The 20593-nt window shown below is 41.6% G+C and overlaps 1 protein-coding gene across 1 annotated transcript in view; it reads left to right on the forward strand.

The window, feature by feature from the left end:
• LOC307027631 (uncharacterized protein) overlaps positions 1-20593 on the forward strand; it is a gene marked incomplete at both ends in the record, with an annotated part of 59568 nt that overhangs the window by 18642 nt on the left and 20333 nt on the right. Inside the window, 3 exons of the mRNA XM_079695913.1 lie at positions 11319-11458; positions 12553-12654; positions 12746-12847. Of these exons, the coding sequence (XP_079552039.1) occupies positions 11319-11458; positions 12553-12654; positions 12746-12847 (344 nt within the window). The remainder of the gene's footprint in view (positions 1-11318; positions 11459-12552; positions 12655-12745; positions 12848-20593) is intronic.

Below are 20593 nucleotides of genomic sequence, written 5' to 3' on the forward strand. Positions count from 1 at the left end.
ATCTCATTTAGCTGTAGCTTCTATAAGCAAACCCTGCGGTCGTGGGTCGGCTGCTTTCCAGCGAGCCACAGCCCACACGCTGAATCTACCCAAAAAACACTGGATATATCTTATCTGCATTTATTCATTTATTTATTCATGTTTTATTCCTACATTTATTTATGCTTGTATCTATTTATACTTATGACATTTTCCGACCTCTATATAAGTGAGGGTCTGAGCTCTTTTAATTCCATCGTGTCACCAGCGGACCCGGGTACAGGAGGGGTAATATGGTTTTTGTTATACATCCATGGGCATTATGAGCGTTGTGGCTCAACGGTTCAAATGAATCGCTTCCCGAAGCAGTCACGTGGTATCGACAGGCAGCGAGGTTCGCTTGTCATCGATGACGTCACTGGCCCAAAATGATACAAGCCTCGATACATGCTTCACAAAAAGATTGGGGATTACTCGACACACGCTCCGAAGCCTCGGCGCAGTACGTAACATCACTACTAGCAGGTTCAGCGCACAGCAGGCTCCCCTCCTTTCCCTGCGCCTCACCGCTAAAACAGGTAAGAAAAGAGAAGAAAGAAAAGAGAGAAAGGAAAGAAGAAGAAAGAGAAAAGCAAAAGAAGAGAAGAACGAAGAAGAAGAGAGAGAAAGAGAAGAAGAAAAAGGAGAGAGGAAAAAAGAGAGAATATCGTTGCTTTAGTTTAGGGTTAAGGCGAGTTCCAGGCAGTGTCGGGTGTAACGCGTTACAGCATGGAGTTATGCAGTTCGGGTAACTACTACCCGTCACAATGCTCAGTAAGTAGGCCTACCGCAGTTTCAAGCTTCACACAGCCACGGATGCTGCCCATCCGTGGATTTTGGGGGTTTCTTTCAGGGAGAAAGAGATGTTCATGTAAGATGATAGAAGACAGTCTAATCACCCAACCAGCACATCAGCATCTACGTCTCACCGTGGCGTAATTAAACTGCTAATTAAGCTAGTCCCATACCAGGGCTCGATAGTAACGGTTGCCATTGGCAACCATTTGGAAACGTCAACCACTTCTTGGACTTTGGTTGCCATCAGTGGCAACCAGTTTTTAACATAAGAAATAAGGACAGCAAACGTGCACCCCAAAATAGATAAATGTTCATATTCGTTTTTAAGAGTGATATTTAATGTTGTGACCAGTCGGAACCTGATACTTAAAATGCACGTGCATTGGCGTGATTACAGAGCCAGAAGCGATGCACGTTTACTCGCGTGCGCGGTGCGCCGTGTGTTTGTTTTACAACAAAATGGCGAAGCAAAAATAAGTTGCTTGACTGTGATAAAAGTTCAGCCAACACCTCAACTTCTCCAATGAATGTTCAAAGTGATTCAACTGATGGAGCGTAAGGTAAAACCCGAACGAAAAACAAAGAGGAATGTTTTCTATTCACTTCCGGTAAAAGTTCCTTCAAAATAATAAGAGTCCCGATCTTATTACTACAAAATAAAAGTGCAAAACGAAACTTTACCATGGAAAATAGTTGCATTAAATTATAATCACTCTATAAAAAGGTAACACATTTTAAATATAGTAAGACATATTAAAGGTAATTTACAGCATCAATAATTAATATCAAATGTTTAACTATGAATGGTTTTCATTTATTTAACATTAGAAATGTATTAGTCTGGCCAATCCAACACTTCATGCTGAAGGGCAATGGGTCTATGGTGGGGGTCAGCACAAAGGTCAAGAAAACCCACATTTGAAAGAGAGACAACGGATGATCAAGAAACTGGTGACTTGCTCAATTCATTTGTGAGGGATCTATGAAGACAGGACAACAGCAGCACTACTGGTATTTCGTATACCAGCAATCGAGGGTGGACAAGTTTACTACCACTTAGGTTCAAATAAGTGCGTTAATTACTTATTGTAAAGCATTCGAACATTCTCGTGTCACATGTTCATTATTAAGTGGATGTATAACTGTATAGCATCTTAATTATTTAAAATGTAAGGTATCAAAAAGGGCAACCGTATTTTCAGTTGGCAACCAAAAGCGGATGCCTGGTTGCCAGCCCGGCAACCACTTTTAAAAGTTAGCGCTGAGCCCTGCCTATATCATGGGTCATGTCTCAGCATTTAACTAAGCAAATATTATTTCATGCTGCTCATATTGCACTCATATATTTGGTTCATGCTCACATGGCTTATGTTAAGCAGGGTATGATATTAATGCATCATTGTACTCAAGCTAACAGCCGCATTACATTGTCTACATCTCCCTCTTCGCCGGGCATCGGCTCGTGCCGGCTATCCAAGATCTCTCCAGTTTACCTCTGGTAAACATGCATATAACTGGTGGTGGTGTCTTAAGAGCATTTCAGGGCTCGTTCAGGATAGGTGCAGCAAACCTGCCGCAATTAAGGTAATTGTTCCTCTTCCCTACAACAACCGCTTCTCATCCTACATTCGTCCGAACGCCAGTGCCGTGCTGGCTATCCAAAGGTCTCTCCAACCTTCAAATTGGTACGTATGCATATAACTGGTGGTGGTTCTTAGCATGTCAGCACGTATATTCGCCCCGCGGCTCATGTTATCCTTGCACGTCTAACCCTGTACGTCCAGGTTGTAACCTTCGGGTCTGTATAAAATGTGTCCCTGCGAAGTCAGGTTGCCCCGTACGTCCGGGATGCCCTGTACGTCCAGGATGCCCCGTTCGTCCAGGATGCCCCGTTCGTCCGGGATGCCCCGTACGTCCGGGACGCCCCGTATGTCCGGGAAGCCCCGTACGTCCGGGATGCCCCGTACGTCCGGGAAGCCCTGTATGTCCGGGACGCCCTGTATGTCCAGGACGCCCTGTATGTCCAGGAAGCCCCGTACGTCCAGGGAGGATGCCTAAATCCCCACATGTATTAACCTCTCTTTTCATCCATAGATTTCCACTGCATCCCACAAGGTAAGATTTCATCACGTTCAGTACTTCATACCTTCACTTCTTTTGGGGGTTCATCGGAAACGGTTCTTCCCTTCCCGAATGACATCCTACAAAACCTGGGCCTAATCGCCAAACACCATTTCATTCACTTGTTATAAACTGTCATCATTATGTTCATTTATATAATGTGACCCGATAATAAACATGTATTCCATACATCACGTCTCTCCTGAGTGAAATGAAGCTCAGCGCAAGTTCAGGCAGGAAGACCTATCACTTCGTATTGCGCGTCATGGCAATACTCGCTCCCTTCACTAAAGGATAGGGAGCGCCACTCCCCACTCCTCAGCTAACCTATCACTTCCCTCAATTCACAAGCCTAATCATCGCACCTGTTAATCCCTCTATATATGCTCTCCCCTTTTCCATCAGCTGGCTTCCAGGTGTCAACGCGCAACCCTCCTCCACCCCTTCGCCTCCTGCTTCCAACTCAGGGCCAAGCGCAACCTTCTCCCTTCCAACAGGACCTAACCACTTATCACCACCACCAGTGTCTAGACCCGGGGGGGTTCATCGGAAACGGTTCTTCCCTTCCCGAATGACATCCTACAAAACCTGGGCCTAATCGCCAAACACCATTTCATTCACTTGTTATAAACTGTCATCATTATGTTCATTTATATAATGTGACCCGATAATAAACATGTATTCCATACATCACGTCTCTCCTGAGTGAACTACCATTGCTATTTTTTCTGCAAGCCAATCAGAGCAAACTAGGCTTTTTTGGAAGGGGAGGTGTAAAGACAGGCACTAAAGTGGAGAATGTAAAAAGAGAGCATGAGATCCGTTATTTTTTTTTATAAAAGCATGCCGATATGTTCTTAAAGAAGCGTTTATTATTTTTGTTACCTTTTAAAAACCTGAACCGTTGTCCTTTTAGCTCTGGATATGGGTCCTAACCCCTGACAGTGGAAAATATAAATTAAGTTATATCATCTTAATGACACTAAGAAAAGCAGCCACCAGTAAGATACCATTTATGTCCTTTTTTTATCGAGGCTTCTGATGTTATCAGCAACTACAGTTTAACACAAAGTGATATCTGCACAGAGAGCTTATTCAAGCCTCCATCCAAACCAGAAAGTATTTGCTAATTATACAAATTAGGAGCTGATTTCTTTTTAATTGATCATGATCCCATTGAGTACATTGTATAAGCGAAGGAGAATGTCTCACATGATGCCAAGAGATAGAATTATTTTATGAATTGTCACAGTTTAGAAAAACCCAACAGCATGCAAGTACCGATTGTAATATGTTTAACTCTCTTTGTTGGGATATAAAACATTCTGAGAAAAAAGGCGAGAAAATGTTTTCATGTTTCTAAAAAAAATGTTTTGACTTAATTGTAGACTTGTAATTTGTATGTGATCACTAAATCAAACAGACCTCTAAAGAATTGAGCAACAGCGCTATCCTGTGGCCTTTTTGTGTAGTTGGCCAAAAGTACAAGTTTAAAAAAGCAACACAAATGAAGTGTGTGAACGGTTTAACATCAATGTAACATACATAAAGACACTATATTAACAATTGGAGAAAGCTATCACAACTGGTAATAAGTGTTTTCTGACATTGTTACAGATGTACCATTGTTAGTTTGAATAAATGCTCAATTTGACTATTTAAACATTATCGCAAAAACTCTAAGGGCAAATCCCATTATTAATATCATTATTACCTCTATTATGCGTTTATTAAAAACAATTGAGTTTGACATGATATTCTCCTCGATTGGTCATCTAGCAGCGCCTTGAATCCACACTACTGTGATACAGTGGTGAAAGAAGTATTCAGATGTTTCCAAAAGATATTCAACAACTATTTTATTTTATTATGCTAAATCGATCATTTACTACTAACATAATAGACACTTTGGACATGTTTGAGAGCTTGAATAACAACTGACAAGTGAACAAATGCATGGATGAAATGTTGATCTGTGGTTCAGTTGCCTCTATATGCATTGAATAAAAACAATTGAGTTTTATATTAAATTCTCCTCTAATGGAAATTGGTCACCGAGCACCTTGAATCTACTGTGATACAGAGCTGGAAGAAGTATTCAGATGTGTCTCCACCAATTAGGAGGAGACAGCCACGGGCATTAAAGTTCGAAAGCGCTGGAGACACTGTAGTACATATGCCAGGCCTGTAGATGGTGCTGTTCTCACAGAATCAGCCAATGAAAAGACAGTGTTAAATTGAGCGGAATGAGGAATGGCTAAAATGCATGATCTGTTTGGTATTTTGAAAAATAAAAAGTATAAATATGCCTTATATAGGTATGGTCCTACACTATATTATTCAAATATAGCATGATAGGTCCACTTTAAGTTAGAGCGGCTGTGGCTCAGTGGATAGAGTGCGTTGTGTCCCTGGGCAAGACACTTCACCCCAAATTGCTCCTGTGGGGACTGTCCACAGTGCTGAATGTATGTAGCCTATGTCGCTTTGGATAAAAGCGTCTAACAAATGACATGTAATGTAATTAGTGGTAACGTATAGACAATTCTGTTAACAGGAGGTGAACAATCTCTATGACTTGTTCCACACGAGGTACTCTCTCCACAGAAGAGCCTACCAGCACAAAGTGGTTAAGATCATAGAGCATATGTGAGTATATTCACTTCTCACGTTGGTACTCTGATTTTAATAATTGAATTTGCTTCATAATCAAATATTTTGTATAGTATGCATAAAGTGATAACATATTACTTTCATACAGGATTGAAGAGGCCTTTTTAAAGGCAGACAAGCACATTCCGATTGAAGGCTCAGAAGGGACGATGTTCACCCTCTCCACAGCCATAGCTGACATGGAGGCCTACACCAAGCTGACAGGTCAGCAGAAACCACTTTGTGCTGTGAGCTTGTGTTATAACAATAAAGCAAAGCATTATTCATAAACCTACTATGTATTTTTGATCCATTAGAGATACAGGCTCTCACAAACACTCCTCTAAAAAGCACCGCAGGTCCTCACAGTGAATGAATTATCAAAAGAAGATGGGAAAAAAAGTCTTGATGAATTTAAGTAAAAATAGCATAACAAAATCCAACATCTGTTTACAAATGTATGCACTATAATCCACGTCTCGTTTATCCAACACTTCATTGGGGAGGAAACTTACTATTTAAAACACTTCTGCATAATCAGTTGCACTGGGGAACTACTCGTCTGTGCGAGTACTGTTTATGCAGAAATTATCATTTTGGTGCTACATATTCCTTTTATCTTGTTAGTATGTTTAACAACACAACAAAATAAATTCACTAGTGTGTTTAGTACTTACTGTCACTGGGGTAATGAGTTTGGCCAGGGCATGACACCAGAGGCGTCAATTGGGTATGGCAAGGTATGGCAGCTGCCACACCTTGGCTCCAGGGGAAAATGTAAATGTTCGTTTTAAAAAAATAAATTTATGGAATTACTCTGTGTCAATTTGTATTGATTATTCTATTATTTAATACATATAAATTAAATACAAATGAAAATCAGAACAACACAATCGATTTCTCTAGTCTAGATATTATCTTTCCCAATACTTATCGTAACGTATCCCCCCTCCCTATCTTGAAATGTGGTATCTCCTGACGAGAAGCCGCCGGAGGTCAGAGCGGGTCATGTTATCGCGGTTTTTTTTATTTTTCGGCTAAGCTAATTAACTAAAATGAAAAGAAAGCAAAGAACTTTAGAATCTTTTTTTATCAAAAAAAAGGCAGGTGAAGGTGATGGCTCCAATGTTGCCCCAGCAGCAGAGGGAGAAGGACCAGGTAGTGAAGGTGGGATTCAAGCTGTTAACGAGGCTGTTAGCCACTCCAGCACCTGCGCCGGGGATGCAGATGCTAACAGGGAGACGGAGACTACATGCATGGAGGCTGAGAACTCGTCCACACCGACTTCTCGAATTGAATCCGAGTCTGAGTCCCCACCAATTTCTCAGATTGAAAGAGCTGGATCAGACGTGGACAGCGATAAGGAAGGTCAAGGCCCGGGTGCAGCAGCAGTAGCAGCCTCTGGGTCAACTGGAGCAGAGAAGAAGGATATTAGTGGATGTAAAACAGACGGACTCAGGCGTCCTCGTTTGACCCACTTCCCAACTAGAAATGGAAGACGCTTTAATGTCAGTGTGTATCAGGAATATGACTGGGTTGAATATTCTGCGCAAGAAGATGCAGTTTATTGCTTTGCATGCCGTCATTTTGGAGGAGCCTCAACTTTAACAGGTGACAGGCATGGACTGCGTGTGTTCATAGACACTGGATACACATGTTGGAAGAACATGAACAAAAAATCTCCGGGATCATCAAGGGAGCAGTAGACACAATTGTGCTGCATTAGCGTGGTCTAACTTTAAGGCTGTGATCAGCGGACATAAGGAATCCATCGCAAGTCGGATTGACGCAAACAGGACAGATGAGGTGCAGGAGAACCGGGCTCACGTCAAATCCTTGTTCAAAATCACGTCATTTCTGGGAAGACAGGCCCTCCCTCTCCGTGGCCACAACGAGAGAGATGAGGATGAAAATAAAGGAAATTTCCTTGAACTTTTGGACGTTATTGCAACAGATGACAGGAACGTGAAAAGCAAACAGGAACGCAGGTATGCGCACTATTCTTCCCCAGAAGCCCAGAATGATATGGTGAGAGTTATTGGGGAAAATATCAGAAGTATAATCATAAATGAAGTAGGAGAAGCACGGTACTTTTCAGTGTTAGTGGATGAAACGAAAGACCTGTCTAAGAAGGAGCAGCTGGCCATTTTGATCCGTTATGTACATGACGGGATTATAAAGGAAAGAGCCATTGGAACCTATCAAATGAAGGACCTGACAGCTGAATCCCTGGCCCAGAAAATAATAAAGGAATTATCGAGTTTAGATATTCAGCTGTGTGTTGCACAATGCTACGATGGTGCAAGTGTTATGCGGGGTAATGTGCGTGGAGTGCAGGCTTTAATACGTGAAAAAGTGCCGCATGCAGCGTATATACACTGTCATGCACATAGACTAAATCTTGTGCTTGTGAGCTCGATAACTGAAATACCAGAGATGGCAGAGTTTTTTGGTGTTGTTCAAACACTATATACTTGTATTGCAAATAGCAATACCAGACACATGCTTTTCATTGAGGCTCAAAAGAAGTTGGGACACAACAAAATACTGCACTTGGAGCGCACCTGTCCCACTCGGTGGCTGTATTGGTATAGGGCTCTACAGAAGATAAAACTGCGCTACGAGGCTATACTAGCTGTGTTAGATGCCACTATTGACGCTCATGCAGAGGGTTCAACTGAAGCTGCTGGACTTCGGACAAATATGCTGACAGTCACTTTTGTTGTGCGTCTTCATGTCCTAGAAAAAATCTTAAATCTCACTTATGGACTGTCTGAACAGCTTCAGACAAAAGACATTGCAATCACGATGGCTTCCAACCTCATACGGAGTACTAAGGCCCAGCTGGAAAAGATGAGGTCAGATAAAGAGTACCAGGACACACTGAGCAGAGCCAAGGCATTTTCCACAGAGCTCGGCCTCCCAAGCAGCGACACTGCCCCTCTGCGACCAGCAAGAGCACGGAGTGTGTCCAAAGCCTTGGCAGGGTTTATTGTCGGATCATCCAGTGGCCAGAGACAAACAGGAGATGACCAAGAAAAAAGACTATACTTTGAAACACTGGACCGCTTCATCTCTGAGTTAGATCGCCGATTTACAGATAATGATGAGCTACTTAATGCTATCCAGGCATTTGATTGTTCATCTCCCCATTTCATGGATGTAGTTAAAATGGAACAGTTTGCACAACTCTATGATGAACTGATCGACACCACCCTTCTCAGTTCCCAGTGTCACACAGCAAAAGCTTTCCTTGAACTTGAGATGAAGGAGGACGTGGAGGAGGAGAAAAACATAATGCTGGCTTTGACACGACTGAAGACCATGTCTGTCGCTTTTTCAGAGGTCATCAAGCTATTCAAGATCGCAGCAACAATTCCTGTCTCCACTGCATCCAACGAAAGATTATTTTCCGTTTTAAAAAGAGTCAAGACTTACCTGCGGACCACCATGAGCGATGACAGGCTCACAAACCTCATGTTGATGGCTGTTGAGCCTGCTGTCGTAAAATCCCTGGACGCAGATGAACTCGTCAATAACTTTGCTGCTTTGAGGACCCGCCGTTATCCACTTGTGGAATAATTAATAAAGTTCATCTCAAAGTAAGATACCCAAACATCTTATTAATATGATTTCTCTTTCTCTTTTCTTCTCCCTCCCTCCCTCTCCTCTCTCCCTCCCTACCTCCCTCCCTCTCCTCTTTATATTTGGACTTTAACAGTTTACAGCAGTTTACCTGGTATGTTCACGTGATATTGTTGCAATTACATAGTGAATGAAGTGAACAGAAAGAGTGAAATTGTGTCAGAAAGGCTATTACTGCTGTCTAACCCTGCCGCTTGCTATCCATGGTGCTGAAAACGGATGCGTAACGGCGCATTTGACTGAATTGATTGATTGACGTGCGTAGTTAAGTGTTTGTGTCCATAGTTACTTGCGCTAGCGGGATGTGAGTGAGGCTGCATTTGAAAAAGTTCAAATTTTCCTAACCACACAGAAAAGCTACATAGCAGACTTGTCACTTTTGTTATGATTATTTGCTGGGCATGTATATTGATTGATACTGTAGTTAAGTCATGTGACTAGTAACCTTGCCATACCTTAGCTTTGGCTGAATTGACGCCACTGCATGACACTAGGACATGCTAATGAATACAGGCACATTAGGGCAGATTAACTCACCATTTAATCCTTTCCTTCACCTTTACAGTTTTTTAAAGGTTAAGTAAATACACTGTTGTGTTCTGTAGACTGTATGGGTATATATCATAGGTAAGACAAGTTTACGCGCCAAAACACGGGTAGCGCCATGACACTACACAAATGCACTTCATTTCCGCCGGAAGTCTTTTGCACAGCGTCTGTCGGTGTAAACCGATGTAAACAGTCAGACGGGCACTGGTGTAAACACAGCGATTTCGATGCTAACAGTGATGCTAGCTTGGGAACACGATTCTACTTCTTTGACTGGAGATGGCGTTACTCTCCCCCTCCCGAATTCAGTGCAAAACTGGGAGGATAACATGACGACGTGGCCCAGCATAAAACCAAAATAAACTGCCTTATTTAGGTCGTGCCCACAGGAGCCAACAGTTGTCTGTTGTTTACATAATGCACAATTTACATGATCTCTTTATGCTGTGCAATATATCATATGTGCCTGTACTGTTTGAGTGAAAATAAAGTTTGATGTAATTTAATTTCATTATTGCACTGTTATTGCATTATTGCATTTCATATGTTCCTTAGAGTGCTACAATTTCTTTTAACACAGTTCATCATTCATATTAAGCTCATACTGTACATAAATAACACTGAATTAATTAATTGTTGAGAGGAAACTAAAGAAATGGCTTCAACAAGAAAGATCACATGTTTAATCCTAACAGGTATTACAAATTAAAATATAAAAGCAGCCCACACAATTACATCACTATGAAAATATTCATATATAATATTAAAAAATACAATGCATGCAGTATTTGTTGTGTTTATCTGTATTTAATGAACAACATGGCTGGGTGCTGGGTGCTGGTTTGTGGTCGTAGCACTCTATCTAACCACTCGTTCAGGTGCTTTCTCGAGTGATTGCAACCAACTACCGCACACGTAGTTCCCGAACCACTTTTCTTCATGTTGTAATTGTTATATCCTCTTTGTCTCTGCGATATCAGTGCTTTGTCGGCACAACGGAGCTAGCTAGCAAAACAAACCCAGTCCGCCAAAACGGAAGTGCATTGCATCGAAGGGAGGAGTTCAGGATGTAGAGCGGAAACGGCTCAATAACTTGTGTATATATGCATGTAGGAGCCCCTAGTGGTGAATGTTAATAGTGCAGCTTTATTTATCACAGGAAATAGTCATACAGGAAGTTGTGTCAGTCAGTTGGGAAATTACCGAAATTACATATGGCAGTCCTGTTTTGTTAGCTCAACAACCATTGGCAATTTAGATTCAAAGTAATGCTCTTCAGCTCACGGAGAAACAACAACTTGCCATTCTGGTTACAGATGATACAGACAATTTGGTTTAGCAAATGCAATTTGCTGAAATGTCGTCAAGGAGTGTTTTCATAATTTTAAGAACAAATTAAAGTAGAACAAATGTTATCACAAAGGTATATTGCTTACTTTAGATGTTGTCAGCCATGCTTCTCGGTTTACAGTGTCAGTGACTTAGTTTTTAACTTTTTTTTCCTTACTTGCTCTTCTGTCCCGTTTGTCCTTTAGATTGTGTATTTGACCAAATACTCAACTCCACAGGCACAGAGGATGATCTCAGAGAGGCCAGGGAGATTCTAAAAAAAGTTGTTGATCGTGAACACTACAGATGTCTGGGTGAAATCAAGCCTGAAGGAATCCCAACCGAGGTGTGCAGTAATGTTTTTGTTCCTGTATTACATCACATACAGTATGTGTAATAATTTATCCCCAGGGATCGCACAGCAGGAAAAGATATGAGTAATCTCTTCATCAAAAGAGATTAAGGCAGGAGGGGGCAAAAGCGTAACCTTAATTTGTTTAAATAACAGTTATTTTCTTAATGTATTTTAAACATTAAACTCAGGAAAGCTTTATTTGCAAAGGTTTAGCATTAGCAAAAGCGGTGCTGTCTTCTTTTGAATTTGTCCTCGATTATTCCAAATTAAAGTTTGTTAAAACAGAGCAATGCTACTGTACTATTGTGGTTGAAGCTCATGCTTGTTTCTGTTGTCTATATCGCTTTACATTGCCTCTTTCATTATTGTACATGGCTTTTACGCAGACTATCCTATAAGATACAATTCCTAGAATTTTTGTTTAGAGGATGCTATGCCTTATGAGCAAGAAAGATCATAGGATCACATATCACTTAGACTGCATCCACAGTAAACCACTGCGTAAAAAAAGCCTTGTGTTCAGGGTGGTTTTTATAGAGACCTATGCCAGCAGTGAACAATAAAATAAATGGCATCATTTTATTTGGAAATTAAGAAATCTGCGCCTCAAAGCCAACATCTGGTGAAGTGTGAGTCAGGTGCCTGACTAATAATTATGTCCAAAGTATGACATAATCAATGATAAAATGATTAACTTATTATTATGTGGGGTGTGACCAAACAATCTTTAATACTGATTAAAACAATCTGTTTGATATGACCTGCTGAACTGACATTTAAATGAGAGATAACAGAGACATTTAGGAGCAACATAAACTTTTAATAAACTGCAACACAGACCAATGCACTGTAAAAGGCTTGCATCAAGAATACATTCTAATACATTGTTTTGAAAAGGCCTGTTGTCGGGTGAGAGCAAATCTTTGGTTTGAGTTTGGACAGACAGCCGAAACCGAGAAACAAAGATGTTTGATTTTAATTGACCTGCTTAATGTGGACCTCCTCTTACTGTGTTTTATCACGATGGAAAGAACTGCAAATGTATTTCATCTCTCACTTCTCAACCCTTGTCCTTCCTTCTTAAGGATGAGATATCTCAGTCGAGAAAGCACCTGGCTGCAGCCCTCCCACTCCCACGAGAGGGAGCTGAGGCTGACGGGCTGACACAGGAGGAATTTGAAGTTTTAGTGAGTTTTTCGTGTAGTTACTTTTGCTCCGCTAATCCATTGATTTACTTTTGAATAAAAAACACGCTTCTGTCTCAACCTTCTCTTCTAGGCTGTTACTTTGGACTATGGCAGGAAGGAAGAAGACCCCATCGATAGTATGGACTTCTACAGCAAGAAATACCCTACCCAAGTAAACAAAAAGAAAGAACAGGTCAGAACAATGACGACAAAAATCTCAATCTTAATCTTTTTGTGTGAGCTTTTTAGAGTTATCTCTTTCTCTTCTCTGCACAGCAACAGTCCTCTATAAAACACACACACACACATTTGCCCCTGTGTCCACTCCTGCAAACGACTCTGTACTTTGCATGACCGTACATAAAAGCTTGTATAAAGAACTACTAAGACAATTCTGTTTGCTTTCACCTGTTTATTATTGATTACTCTAATTGTACATCTTTACAGTATTAACAAGGTTAAAATATCCACGACAGTTACTTTATACTTCACTACATTTTTAAATCAAATAATGTATTTTTTTACTCCTCGACATTTTTCGACAGTTTTAGTTGCTAGTAACTTTGCAGATTCAGACAATTAAAACAAAATATATAAAAGAAACTAGTCAATGATAATGGATTACGTCAGCTGGCAATACATTAAGCACAGTTTCCAGCTTCAACATTAATCATTAAAGACTATCAGCAGTTATATTGTAATATGATTTATTCTGCACAATAACTAATTTCACTTTGTACTTAAAGATCTCCTATTATACTGTTTTCCATCAATATATTATGGGTCTCAGATACTGTATATACAAAACACGTCTCTGAAGTGTTTGGCTCCAAATACCAAACATATCATGTATTGTAGCATCCCATAATCCCCTCTGTTTCAGCCCTGTTTCAAAAGTGCTGATTCTCTGTCTGTTACTTTAGATGAAAATAAGGAGCCCCTCCCCACGCCCCTCTGAGAGATATTTGGTTGAAAAGAACATAATGGTGCTCTAGGAGGAGATTCTGATGATAAGGTCGTTATGACATCATAAAGTTGCCAAAATCTGATCAGCTTCTTTTATATAAATGGATCAGGACAAAAAGAGAGCAAACATTTTTTCCTGAAACGTTCAGAATCTCTTTACACAGAGGGAACACATGTTTATGTATAAAAGACATTAAGAAGTGGATTTTTCCTAATAGGTGACGTTTAACTTGGCGATTTACCACTGGGTCCCATCGCGTGTCGATGCTCCTCGCTCCCTCCACACGTGTGTTTCAATGATCCCTCCATTCATACTTTATCACAATAGTTCTACACACAGGAATATCGTTTTTTTTTTAAAACGCCGGCACTGCATGTTCTCCATCTTTGTCACTGAAGGTAATCCGGGGTTTTGGCGTCACTTCTCTGGCCTCATTCGCTGCACTATATTTGGCTCCACTTTCCGCGTGCTCCCCTATTGCGTCAAGTTCTCTACAAGCAGCGAACAAGTGACCGGAAACTAAGTGTTGAAATAAAATCATAAAACAGATTTAAGTAAAAAACTGTGATTTATTAATGTTCACAAATAGGCTATAAATGATTGTGTTAAGCAATGATGTGTTACTGTTTTCTTTTACAGCAGCAGCCGGTCATGCTGGACCCAAACCAACACTTTTATATTAAAATACTTTATTGTATTTAATACTTATATATGTTACCCATACATTTCAAGGCTTTTATTAGTCATACGTACATAGCTACAGTGTAGTTATGACGATGAAAATCTTAGGTCCCAGGCTCCACCAACAGTGCAACACAATAAAACAGGAAAACATAAAAAATATAGTGCAAGTAAATACAAAAAGAAAAATAGTAAAATATTGCAATAAGAGTCTATAATACAAGTGATTGGAATATGAAATAATAGATACTTTTTTTTAAGTTGCAGCCAGATGATTGTTATGGATGTTGTTTCAAGTTCAGGTGTTTAATAGTCTTATGGCCTGTGGGAAGAAGCTGTCCCTGAGTCTGGTGGTTTCAGTCCTGATGCTAAGGTACCGCCTGCCAGACGGCAGCAGACAGAACAGTTTGTGGCTGGGCCGTCCATGTTGAACCTCCTCAGCCTGCGGAGGAAGAAGAGCCACTGTTGAGCTGTTTTGGTGATGGTGGTCGTGTGAAGAGTCCATGTCAGCTCCTCACTGATTTGTTTGCACTTCGTTGTTTTGTCAACTATTTGCCTCACATGTCTTTAAAGAGGACATATCATGAGATCTTTTATAGCCAACCAAGCCACAAATCATACAAACCCGGATGTTTTAGTGGGCTGCCTTGGTCAGAAAACATGAGATTCAACAAGCCACTCAGATGTATCCCCCCGATCTGATGTCACAATGCAAGCTCATTAAAATATACTTTTGAGAACTACCTGTTGACAGAGTCACATGTATAGCAATAAACTGGTCATGATGACGAGGTCTTCTTTAGCCTTAACTGGCGTGGTTTATTTTCATATGTGCATTTGCACCACTTGACCTGCTCTCCATGAGAGCTAGAGAGAGAGAGAGATAGAAGGGGAGGGAACAATCCCTTATATCTGATACCTGACGTCAGCTACAATAGCTGCGCCTCCTTACGCCTATAGCGCCCTCTTACTGTGGAACAGTTATAGTGCAGTTACATGCAGACATATTAATACTTAAACTTAATAAGGGCTTCTTCAGCCATAAGCGCAGCAATAGTGGAGGGGTTGCCATTCTCTTTGCGAGGGGCTTTACACCCTTCTCCTGTACGGTCGATGAGGTCATCCCAGGAACACTTGCTCAAAACAAATGCTGAATTTGAAAAAGTTAAAATATGTTTTAGAAATATTTATGCTCCCAGTGTGGGCGCAGAGAGGCTTTTGTTTTTTGAGAAACTGAAACACACTCTTAGCACCTGTGATAGTGAGGAGTATCTGTTCCTGGGGGGTGACTTCAACTGCACAGAGAACCCTGTGCTGGATAGGAACCACCAGGAACCGCATGCTGCCTCGAAGAGTGCCTTAATAAGATTAACAGAAAGCTTTGAGCTGTGTGATGTTTGGAGGCACTTCCACCCGGGCCAGCGGCAGTACACGTGGGTGCACTCTAGGGATAACCTGTTGTCTCTGGCTAGGCTGGATCGTGTCTATGTTTTTAATCATCACATTAATGTAAGCAGAAGCTGCTCCATCAGTCCAGTGGGAATCTCTGACCAGTCCCTCGTCCAATCTCAGTTTTTATTAATCATGTTAAGTGTAATAGTGCGTATTGGCACTTTAATGCTTCTCTGTTGGCCGACAACCATTTTAAAAATGTTTTTTAATTATTTTGGGAAAACTACCGTTTACCTAAGAGTGAGTACAATTCTCTTCAGCAGTGGTGGGATGTAGGTAAAGTGAAGATCAAGCAGCTTTGCCTACAGTACACTTTCAATGTCACAAAGGACATGGCTAGATCTCTGGGAGCTCTGGAGAGAGAAGTGGTGGAGCTGCAGGGATTGGCAGACTCCACAGGAGAGCGAGAACATGTTGAAGTTTTCAAAAGTAAAAACTCAGCTCTGTCTGACCTGCTGGGGTTTTCTGCTCAGGGTGCTCTGGTCAGATCCCGGTTTCAGAACATCGTGAAAATGGATGCTCCCTCTCACTTTTTCTTTGGTCTAGAGCGTAAGAATGGTCAGAGGAGGCTGATGCACTCCCTGCGATCCAATGCTGGGCAGCTGCTTCAGGAGTCCGCCGACATTCGTCAGTGTGCTGTGGAGTTCTACAAAGAGCTCTACAAAACAGAGTTCCAGGCCGAGCCAGAGGTGGCGCAGTCCTTCTATGAGGGCCTTCCTAACGTCCCTGAGGAGGACCATGCTGAGCTGGAGGCGGAGCTCTCTGCCCAGGAGCTGCAGGAGGCCCTGCAGAGCATGCAGAGTGGGAAGGCTACTGGCATAGACGGCCTGCCTGCAGACTTCTATAAGGCTCTCTGGCCGGTTATAGGTGACGACCTGCTGTGTGTGCTCAGAGACAGTCTTAGTAACGGGAGGTTGCCTCTGAGTTGCAGGAGAGGTGTGCTCACTCTCCTCCCTCAGAAAGGAGACCTGCAGGAGATTAAGAACTGGCGTCCTGTGTCTCTACTCTGTACCGACTACAAGCTGCTTTCCAAAGTGTTAGCGACGAGGCTGAGAAAAGTGATGGAGCATGTCATTCACGTAGACCAGACATACTGTGTACCCAGCAGGTTGATAACTGACAACGTGACTCTAATTCGAGATGTTTTGGACCTCTCCGGTTCATTGGGCTGTGAGCTTGGTCTGATTTCTCTAGACCAAGAAAAGGCTTTTGACCGAGTTGAACACCAGTACTTGTGGCAGACGCTGGAAGCTTTTGGGTTCAGCTCTGGTCTCATAGCCAAGATCCAGGTCTTGTACAAGGACATTGAGAGTGTACTGAAGATAAACGGTAGTTTGTGTGCTCCTTTTGAAGCTCAGAGAGGAGTCCGACAGGGCTGCTCTTTGTCCGGGATGCTCTACTCCCTGGCCATAGAGCCCTTTTTACACCGGTTAAGGTCAAAGTCACAGGGTTTCTCTTTTCCTGGCTGTAGGGATGTTTTTAAATTGTCTGCGTATGCGGATGACATAATGGTTTTTGTTAAAAAACAAGATGACATCAATGTTTTAACTGAAACTGTGAGCAATTTTTGCAAAATCTCATCTGCTCGAGTCAACTGGGGGAAAAGTGAGGCCTTAGCAGTAGGAGAGGGCAGTATTGACAGCTTGTTGTTACCTGGGGGCCTTGGTTGGAAAAGGGAAGGGGTAAAGTACCTGGGTATTTATCTTGGTGATGACACGTTTTGTTTGAAAAACTGGGACGGGCTTATAGAGAAAGTGGAAGGCCGGTTAAAGAAGTGGAAGTGGATCCTTCCCAAACTTTCTTTTAAAGGGCGTATCCTTATTTTAAACAACCTTGTTTCCTCCATGCTGGCTCACCGGCTGGCATGCACCGACCCACCCGTAAACCTGCTGTCCAGGGTGCAGGCTCTCATGGTGGACTTCTTCTGGGACCGCATGCACTGGGTCCCTCAGAGCGTCCTGTTCCTGCCAAAGGAGGAGGGGGGACATGGCCTGGTTCACCTGGCAAGCAGAGGGGCTGCTTTCAGGCTCCGGTTCGTCCAGAGGTTCCTGACTGGACCTGCTGACCTGGTCTGGAGACCCGTAGCTCGGGCCTTATTGGAACGCTGTGGTGGGCTGGGTCTGGCTGAGTCGCTGTTCCTAATGGACCTAAAAGGATTACGCCTGAACAATCTCTCGGGTTTCGATGGAGTTCTCGTCAAGGTGTGGGGACTACTCAAAAAAGAGAGACCAGAGTGCTGTGGCTCACTGTTCTGGCTCCTCAGAGAGCCGGTGGTCCGTGGATCTCGGTGTGTGTGTGTGGAGTAGGGCCTTCTCTACAACAGAGACTCTGTGAGGAGAGGATCCTCACGCTGGGCCAGGGGGTGGAGGTGTGTGGCCCCCGTCTGGACAACGCTGCAGGCCTGGCCTCACGTCTGAGCCTCAGGTCAGTCCGGGTGGTCAGCCTCCTGCTGCAGAGCTGGAAACAGCAGCTAAGCCAATCAGAGCTGGCGCTGATCGCTGCTCACTGTAACAGACTGAAGTCTTCATATGACAATGACTCTTTTCCAGAGATGCAATGTTTTCCTGACCTCAGGTTTGAGTTTTTTTTTGTTAAAGTTGGACAATGTTACTGATTTTAAGTTTAGCACCATGTCCAACAAAACATTTTATTATTTGGTGACAAAGGTGCTGAATCAGAGCAGACTCCAGGAGCGAGTGGACACCCGGTGGAGAGCCCACCTGGGCTCAGAGGCCTGAGTGGAGAGCGCTCTACAAGCCTCCGCTGACTAAGAGGGGTGGGGACCTCCAGTGGAGGATTCTCCACGCTGCGGTAGCTGTAAATGCGTTTGTTTCAGTTATCAACCCTACAGTGTCTGACGCCTGTCCTTTCTGTGTACAGAGGGAAACCATTTTTCATTGTTTTACGGAATGTGGTCGACTCCTTTGTCTTTTTCAGTTACTCACTCAGATGTTGATTTTGTTATGTGTTTTTTTCTAAGACAATGTTCATTTTGGGTTGTAGGTACAGTCAGAAGCAAAAGTGCAAAAGCCAGCTTTTGAATTTTTTGTTGGGGCAGGCTAAAATGGCAATTTACCTCAGCAGGAGGAATAAAGTTGCGGAATCATTGGATACCGACGCAGTTTCGATTTTTAAGCGGATGGTTAAAGCAAGACTGAAAGCGGACTACGGTTACTTTTGTTTAACAAAAAATGTCGGAGAATTTGAGGCCATGTGGTTTCTTAAAAATGCTTTGTGTTTTGTGGAGAATGAGGATCTTATGTTCAGTCGTTGTCTGAACTGACCATGTGTGTCAATGTGTCTGTTTGGTTATTTGCTTTGTGAATAAAAGTGGTTTGAAAAATAAAAAATAAAAGAATCTCTCTCTCTCTCTCTCTCTTTCTCTCCCTCGCTGTAATGAGTTGATTATACTTCTTAATGTCAGTCTTAATAATAAAAGTATGTTGGTGCATCATGGCATGTGGCTCATAAAAAAAAAGTACAGCTATTATCTACCTCTGCATTAGCATTTTATGAGTTGAATGGTGTCTGTAGCTGCTTTTAGCTACAAAAACCAAGTAAGTGTTGCTGAACGGAGAAATGTAGAAAAGTGAAATTATTTGAACAAAATTGTTACAGCTCAAATGCATTGCAATGACTTTGTTGAAAACTTGAAAGTGAAATGTTAAACTGGAAGAGTAGGAACAATTATGAAGAAGCTTAATATTTAAATGATAAGGTTTACAAAAGGTATAAACAACAAATTGTAAAGCCTCAATGTCCTGAAATAGCTGAATAATTAATAGTTGAATGGTTTCTGTAGCTGAAAACAACTTATTTTATCTGAAGAAAAAACATATTCATTTCATTTCATATCATATCATTTTGTTTTAAAAAACTTGTTGCTTCAATGGGGATGTGCAATTTTGTGCAGAACCTTTATTGAAAACCAGGAAAAGTAAGCAGGTTTGGAAAACAAACTAAGGGATGGGACACACACCGAAGGCACACAGTACAAACATCAGCAAGTTATAGGTGCAAACAAACAATCTTCAGAGGGTGGGTCTGAGTCCTCTTGACCGGGTCCGGTAACAGGAGGGGCCATATGAGTGTAATACAACTGTGAAGTGTCAGTGGTTAACACATCTGAACCCTCTGAACCACTATCTGAAGCAGTCAATGGCCTAAAATGATACAAGCCGCGATACGCGCTTCACCAGAAACTTCCTGGATGACTCAAACCGTGTTCCGAAGCCTCGGCTCGTCACATCACTAGCTGTCACCCTGGCTTTGCCACAAGCTATTGTTGATTGACTTGGTTAAGGTGTGCCACCTTCGTGTATGTTGAAAAATAATGAAATAAAGTGATATATGTTTAGTATGTACATAATGTGTTTTTAAAATGTTTTAATATACTATGTCGAAATGAATTATTGTATAGAAAAATAGGATACAAAAAAAAAGTCATGGTATAGCATAACAAAATAAAATAAATCAAATGAAATTATTCATTATATGTCCAAAAAAAATTATATATATTTATATATGAAAATAAAAAATAAAAATAAAAGTATGTTGAAAATATGGAAAAAGTGTGATAAAATAAGATGTGGGAAAAATACAATCTCGTACGCCGAAAAATAAAAAAACATCAACAAGAAAACAGTACAAATATATTTCTAACAAAAAATAATTTAAAATAACTGAAAAATGTAAGGTATGTTGCAACATTTGCTGCTACAGTGGACGCAGTTACCTTTACACGTGTCTCCCCCTTTAACACTGTCATTATCCTTTAAAGTTTAATCTGACCCAAAAATATTCTTTAAGAAGAAAAAAAAAAAAGTCATTGTATGTTAT

The sequence above is a fragment of the Notothenia rossii genome, assembly GCF_949606895.1.
Source record: "Notothenia rossii genome assembly, contig: scaffold_54, whole genome shotgun sequence".
In the NCBI taxonomy this organism is placed as follows: domain Eukaryota; kingdom Metazoa; phylum Chordata; class Actinopteri; order Perciformes; family Nototheniidae; genus Notothenia; species Notothenia rossii.